This window comes from Drosophila subpulchrella, chromosome X (assembly GCF_014743375.2).
Source record: "Drosophila subpulchrella strain 33 F10 #4 breed RU33 chromosome X, RU_Dsub_v1.1 Primary Assembly, whole genome shotgun sequence".
Lineage (NCBI taxonomy): Eukaryota > Metazoa > Arthropoda > Insecta > Diptera > Drosophilidae > Drosophila > Drosophila subpulchrella.
The window spans coordinates 8335541-8343525 of NC_050613.1; the positions used below are offsets into that span (position 1 = coordinate 8335541).

The 7985-nt window shown below is 39.8% G+C and overlaps 1 protein-coding gene across 1 annotated transcript in view; it reads left to right on the top strand.

The window, feature by feature from the left end:
- Nucleotides 1-5412, top strand: part of LOC119556636 (proteoglycan 4) — a 30874-nt gene extending 25462 nt beyond the window's left edge. The window contains exons 5-7 of the mRNA XM_037868964.1: nt 104-264; nt 332-471; nt 1638-5412. Of these exons, the coding sequence (XP_037724892.1) occupies nt 104-264; nt 332-471; nt 1638-3650 (2314 nt within the window). The 3' untranslated portion in view covers nt 3651-5412. The remainder of the gene's footprint in view (nt 1-103; nt 265-331; nt 472-1637) is intronic.
- Nucleotides 5413-7985: the final 2573 nt, after the last annotated feature.

Below are 7985 nucleotides of genomic sequence, written 5' to 3' on the forward strand. Positions count from 1 at the left end.
ATTTTACTGATAAATTAGTTCCAAAAGATTAGGAAAAACACAACCACAGCTAGAAGAAAACCCTTTCGCCAACTTAAGATAACTTTTCCTTTGGGTTGGCCAGGAACTCCCGGCCCTTGGTGGCCGATACCGGATACTGGGCCGAATCCCTGCCCCTGATGGATGCTCCCCTCTGCGCGGTCATTGATCCCATCCGTGATTACCGCTGGCACGCCCTCCGATGCGGTGGACCCGAAACGGCCTCCTTTCTCTGCGAAATGCCAGGTAAGTCAAGATTTCCGGGCGGGATTCCAGCCAAGGCTAACCGCCCCATCACCACCATTACCACTAGTTCCCAGCTGGGCAGACGCCTGTATTCTGAAGGACATGCCCAACCTGACCATGCAGTACATGGCCGACACGGCCAGCATCGAGCTCATCCGCAACTGCCAGGAGGAGGGTCTTTTGCGACACACCTGCAAGGGCAAGGAGGTGAGTGGGCAGGGGAATTATACTTATTAATGTAAATATTAAAAAAGATATTTAAACTAAATTAATAAATTATTCCACTGATTAAATTATAAAAAATTCAGCTGTAACACTCATATTTCATGCCCACAAAATCTTAACCAATCTTAAAAATAACCATATACATATGTAATAGCATTTTAAACTGAGTTGTGGTAATGTTTCATGTTAGCTCATTTAAATTTTAATGAAATGCCTATTGAACCCCGATTCTTAAAAAATGTATATTATACAATTGCAATCAGTTTTCGAATTTTATTCAATTGAAATGTTTAATGAAATATTTCAAAGATTTATTATTCAGCAGGTGTGGAAAACGGCAGGTATGGTTAGAGGTGTGACAAAATTCGGAGCTCAAAAATACTTATGAAAAAAGCAATGTGTTACAACTGACGTACTTAGCTCAGCTGTTAGTATGCTCGTTTAAGACTAATATTATGCTGGGTTCAAGCCCTCGCCCAATCCATTTAGAATTTTTTTTTTTCATTTAAGCAAAGTTGTTTCTTTTAATTTGATGAAATACAACATCAAATAAGGTGTTAAATTATGATTTTGTATGCCATTATGTTGTTGCAATGGTGAGCCTTTTACGTTTCGCAAGGAAGAGTTCCTTAAAATCACTTTAAGTTATAAGCATTGAATCTGATCTTGGATCTGATCCCTGGCAGCATCACTAATGACAACGTTTCCATATTAAAACAGAGTTGAAGCTTCCATGTTTTATAAATCAAAATACAGATTTCTTTTCCACTTTAAGTAATAGAAAAATTCTAATATTATAGTGTTGCTAGTCTATCATAATTTTTGAGAAACATTAAGTTTGCCACGTTTGAAACAATCAATTAAAGCAAACTTAAAGCTCTAGCATTTTGTTTAATGTATTTCGTTGTTGGAACTTTGAAATGTCCCTTGCCACAGCTGTAAATTCCCCAACTTACCAGGACAGCTGAATACCCCAGGTGTAAATTGGGTATAATTATTCTACCCTAGTAAAAGGGTATACTAGTTTTTTTTAAGTCTTAAATAATCACAAGTGACTTAAAGTAATGATGATTTTTTTAGGGATATCGGCTACAAATGAAATAGATACTATAACTATTTTTATAACTTATTTTTCCAACCTTCTGCAGGATCGTGAGCCTGCCATCCGCCAACTGATCTGCCCCAAGGAGCGTCTGGAGGCGCAGCGCATCAACGACATCACCAGCTCGCACTTCAAGTCGCTGCAGATCATTAACAACATTCGCACCGACAACAAGGAGAACAACGACATCGATCTGCTGCCCAACTACGGACGGCGATCCGGAATGCCCCTTAATATCGAGGTGGCGCCACCAGTGCCACCCGTTTCCGTTTCCGTTCCCGGGCTGGGCGAGCTGATGCAGGCGGATGCACCGGGTGCGGTGTCGCTATCGGGACTGTATCGCATTCCCGATTTGGTGCCCAAGCCGGTAAAGAAGGCGGCCAAGAAGGTGATCACGCCGGACTTTGCCAAGAAGTTGCAGGGCAGCCAGCAGCAGCAGCAGCAACACAGCCAACAGCAGCAGCAGCAACAGAAGTCGCGCAAATCGCTGGTGCATCAGCACGAGGAGGAGTTGATGATGGGCGACCAACCGGCACTCAGCGAGGAGCAACTGCCTCCGGGCATGGATATGGGTATGCACATTCCACTTAACGAGGATGACAGCAATAGCGATGCCTCCAACGAGATATTCGAGCATTTGCCGCACAAGAAGAAGATCCTGCCGCAGGACTTGCGCACCATGTCGCCGATTGTTGAGGCGGATGTGCCTTTAACGGCAGCAGCAACAACAACACTGAAGACCACCACCTTGGCGCCACCGGCAACAGCAACAGCAACAGCAACGGCAACAACCACAGCACCAACACAGAAGACAACAACAACGGCAAGAGCAACAACAACAGCTGAAGTGGCAACCACACCAAAGGCGGTCGATGCCACAAGTTCACAGGCGCCAACAGCAGCAACAACAACAGCCAGAGGGCCAACAACAACGATTAGAACCACCACCACGACAACAACAACAACAACAACAACAACAACGCCCCGGCCAGAGGAGACAACAACATCAACAACCCGGAAACCGGAACCAACAACAATGCTTGCACCACGAACAACAAAAGCAGCAGCAACAGTAGCAGCAACTTCTTCGATGGCCACCACACCAACAACAACAGCATCATCAGCTGCCACACCCACAACAACAACAACAGCCAGTCATGCCACGCCTACCGACAACAGCAACAACATGGCCCACCCCATTCATCCCTCGCAGCAGCAGCAGCAGCAACACCACCAGCAACAGATATTGCACGAAGGTTCCACGCTGCAGCAGCAACATGCAACGCACGTCAATGAGTCCGCCGACAATACGCGCTTTATACCGCCAATGCTGCTGGTGAAGTCGCACTATGTGCCACCGACGAAACATGCCAGCGAGCATGCAACCACAACAACACAAGCAATGACAACAGCAGCAGCAGCAGCAGCAGTAGCAACAACAACATCAGCCAAGGCGGACTCGCAGCCATCAACAGTCACGTCATCGAAGAAGCCGACAGCAGCAACACCAGCAACAACAGCAGCAGCAGCAGCAGCAACAACACCAAGAGCAGCAGCAGCAGCAGACACACTGGCAACATCAACCGTGACAGCGACAACAGGTGCAGCAGTGGAGATGACAACAAGCGTGAAAGTAGCTGAAGACACCGCAGCAACATCAGCAACAACGGCAGCAGCAGTAATTGCCAGTGAAGCGCCAGCAGCAACAACTATTGGTAATGAAATCAAGTCGAATGCCACAGCAGCAACACCAGCAGCAACAGCAACAGCAGCAACAGCAAGAGCAAGAGCAACTACAACAACAACAAAAAGACCCATTCCCAAGCCAGTGAGATTCACCATATATCCGCAGAACGTTGGCTCCTTCAAGGTGGATAACAACGGCATGGGCAGCCCCGAGGAGGAGGACGACCAGGACGAGTTTGGCCATTTGGACGCCGAGGCGGCCACAAAGCGACACAACTTCCTGGAGGAAACCGAGGCGCCATTCAAGCCAAATCGACGACGCTCGCTTACCAAACCGGAAACGGTTAGCTATTTCAAGAAGATCTTGGGCTAAAAACCCCTAGAGCCGCAATCCGCACTTGCAACACCGTAAACCGTAAACCGTAAACGTAATCGTAACAGTAACTAAACTGTTAATCCATAAATAAGAAAAAGAAAAAAAAAGAAGAAAAGTAAATGGTACACTCCCTGCAGAAAGGTAATTGGTCTCCGAAAATCAGAGTAAATTGAAACAGCTGAGCCGCTGGCCATTTCCTCCTTTGGAAATCCCCTTCCCAAGACCCCATATCCACATTCCGGCCAAAAGTTTGTGGAAGCTACAGCTGCCCAAAAATTTTGTGTCCCCGGCAGAAATGCAGGAAATCCAACCGGAAACCCAAAAGAAAACTCAACTCAACACAAGTCGTCTCGACTCCAGTTGCAAGTACCGAGATATGTCAATTTTTCAACGGCAGAAATAAAAAGGAAAACGAAAGAAAATGCAAACAAATAAAGAACGCACACTCAAAAGCAGATACAGATACACTGAAAGCCAGAGAAAGTGCGAATCTGTCAGGTGGGGAGAAAGCAAACTGAAAATGTTGGAGATTCAACTGGAAAAGCAGGGAGTGTGTGCGATGCAAAGGCCAAATCTAAAGTACGATAAATACTAAAAGAAAAGTGTTTACAAACGTATACATAAGGCGTCTGTTTTGGATTTCCATTTGCTTTGCCTACAAGCGACTTGTGGTCACACTGGTCTAAAAGGGGAAAAACTACAAAACGATGTGTGCAAAGTGCAGGCAAAATGCGAAAATTAAATAAAACACTTTAAAGCACATGTTTCGCTATTAGCCTTCTACTTTGTTTGATATTCTAGAATTAAATTTAAATTGAAATTTCTAAAAGCCTTCCTAAATGTCTTTGTTTTTACCAACATTTTAACCAAAATTAGAGCTTTCATAAGATGAAACAAATTTTGACTTAACTAAACATTAATTTACCTTTTTACTTTAATTGGATTTCTAGAATATAATTAAATAAAATCCAATTCTTATTCAATTTAAATGTCTAAAAGCCTTCCGAAATGTCTTGGTTTTCTAACATTTTTAACAAAATTAGAGCTTCCATAGAATGAAACCAATTTTGGCTAAACTAAACATTATTTTAAATAAATTTTCCCTAGTAAGAACTTGGAACTTCATTTAAATCCATAAAAGGTTTCACTTGCCACACTCTTTTTTTTTTTTTTTTTAATCTTTAAGCATTGCAAGTGACTTTCAAAAGCGAATGAAAATCCAAAACGGCAACCGCCATGCAAATTACATATTTACCTATAAATTATGAACGTATGAAATAGATGTTGTTTTTTTTTTTGGTGTACTAAAATAGTCAAATACATAATGTGTAAGTGAAGAAAGGAAAAACAGAGCTGGTTTTCGTCATTTCTAAATGTTGAGAAAATTACTTCGAATGATTGCGGCAAATTGGCGGAGCGGAGAAGCGTAAGCGAATATAAAATGAAAAATGTGTTGCAAGGAACGAGCACACTTAAGATTAAGCTAAAATTTAACGAATCAAAGAGAAAACCCAAAGAGGAAAATAAAACCGAAAAAAGGTGGAAACGGGCCCCCAAATGACACGGAAAAAAGGCCGAAAAAAAAGGAAGCACTTGATGTAGAGAATTATTTGTAGGTACTTGAGTATTTGAGAGCAGCGGGCAGATTAATACGGTCCCGTTGGGTCGCTCTAAAAAAAAACCAAAAAACATGCAGTAAAATAGTATAAATGTAAACCAAATAATGAATTATGAATAAAATAAAACCCTTTCAAGAAATTAAAAATACAAAAGGTGATTTACTCGGTAATGGGGTGGAACATGCAGTGGAAATGGGGACAAATGGCGCTGTCTTTATAAACAAAGAATGGAGTTATCTAAAGGTTTTACGTTAAAGTTTCCCTATTTATTTTCTTTTGAAGGTTGGATTTAAAAAAGTAACATTTTTAAGTTTCATCCGAGAACTTATTCAGTGAACTAGCTACTTTTATTCGAGTTATGAGTCCTCTTAAAGTTCGATGAGTCCAAGCCATTATTTCTAACCCATCGAAGTTCGATTCCAGAGTGATAAGTATACCACTCACATCCACTTTCCCTTCCTGTCTGTTTTCATCTTTTTTTTGTATCCTGTTTCCGCCTCGTGGTTACTTTTTTTTTGTTAATTTTCCATTTTTCTCTTTCTTTGGTTGTTTTTGAGTGCGCGAGGCGTGAAAAGCCGCTGGAGGCGTATTTTGTAAATTGAAAAGCACGAGGACAGGGTCCCCCAAGGGTCCCTAACTCAGCAGCTGCCTTTGGAATACCCTAGGCGACTAAATGCCCGGGGAGTATGCAAAATACCACAACAATGGCCACCCTGTCGTATACGTAATTTACAATAATAAGTAAATAAAAACTCCCCTTCAAAAGCAGGTAAATTAAAAATAAAAATAAAAAATTACTTATAATTGTACTTACATTTTTAAGTTGAATTTAATTTGTAAAAATTAATATTTGATAAATTTTTCTCAAATAAATTAAGTTTACTTGGAATTCAAACAATCAGTAAATGGTTATTTGTATAAAGTATACATTTATTCAAGGCATTTTGAATACTTGAACAGTTTTATTCACATAAATCATGTTTATTAATTATTAAATATATAAATATTGGAAAAATTTTACTCAAATAAATCAAATTAATTCGGAATTCAAGCAATCTACTGTTTGTATATTTGTGTAAATGCTTTATTCAAAGCATTTTGAATACTTGAATTATTGTAGTCATTTAAATCAAGTTAATTAATATTTAAAGCAACCAGTTTTTGTTTTTTTGAGTAATTACGATTTTTAAAATATGTGAAATATATATAATTTATGTAAATCAAGTCATTAATAGTATTTTATCTATTCGAAAAAATCCGTAAAATTTAAAAACATGAATATGACCCCTCTTTAGTTATTAAGTTCAAGTAAGTGTTAATATCTTAAAATTTTATTTTTGTTAATGTATAATATATAATGTTTTTTTATATTTTTGACAACTTGCCAGAAATGCCCCGTACTTCTCAAGTCATAAGCCCGTTGTCCTAGCCCGGTTTCGCCTGAGCTTAAGTGGACTGTTGGTCAGAATGGTGGCACGATGTTCGTTTAATTCGCTCAGACGGAGGATATGGTGTGCGTGCATTCTGCTGGCCAAGCTCGGGCATTCCGGAGCTCCAGGTCCTGGTTCTGGTCACTGGTCACTGCTTTTCGTCCTGGCCACAACTGGAGTCCTGACCAGCGAAGCGTCCCTTTCAGCATTGGGTGTAAGCTCCTCTTGGCCACTCGCTTTTTGCTGTTTTTTTTTTGTTTTTTCCATCGTAGCCATATTTGCGTGAGGCATGCGAAGGGCAGTCTGGAAAACTGTGGCCACTGAACTGAAAATAGCTGAACACCAGGGGGCGTGGCCGAACACGCCAAACGCCCACACGCCACAAAACTTTCTAATATGCAAGAAAACACCGTACTATTTATACAAATTTAACAGCTACAATTTCAGCTCAGATATGTCCAAGGATATATTTCTCTTAGAAGAAATATTTTATTTTTAAGGCACAGATTTTAAAGTGAACAATATACACTTTAAAACAAAAAAAAAACAATTAAATTCCAAATGGAATACAACATTTTTGAAGGGGATTTGAACTCCTTAACTTTGGAGCAGGAGATAGATGTTCTAACCTCTAGGCTACTCAGGAGTGTACAAAATCCGAAAAAAGGCTTCAGCTGATTTGTTTGTTATTCTGTCAAAAATTTGACCGTTTGTAATTGGCATACTGCATAAACTATTTAAGCAAAATTTATTAACCTTTAAATTATTTTCACTGCACCCCAAAATCTATTACATAAAATATAGGAAAAAAAATTAGTTTTTGGAACAAAAGAACTGGGGAGTTTATCTGATTCAAATAAAGCAAACATTTTGATAGGATTTAAATTTATTTTTCTTTTAAAAAGAAATGTTTTATTTTAAGCATAAATAATAATTTAATTCCAATAGTTTCCACTGCGATTTGAACTCATATCCTTTGGAGCGAAAGATACATGTTCTATAAAAAAAATCCAAAGAATCCTTCAGCTGCTTTGTCTGTATATCTACCATGATAATGACAATTGTTAAAAATAATAAATAATTTTATAAATACAAAACGATGCGAGCAAGGTCTTTTCTTTCATCACCCCAGCTTATCCACCCAGCTAAGGAGGACTATGGGCTTTTAATTAATTTAAGTGAGTTCCGATTTAAGTACAACTTTTATTGGCTTAGGTCTCGAAGCACTTGCAATGTGTTTTCTTTTGGTGCAGCGAATAACCGGATAGCACTCGGGAAATTTA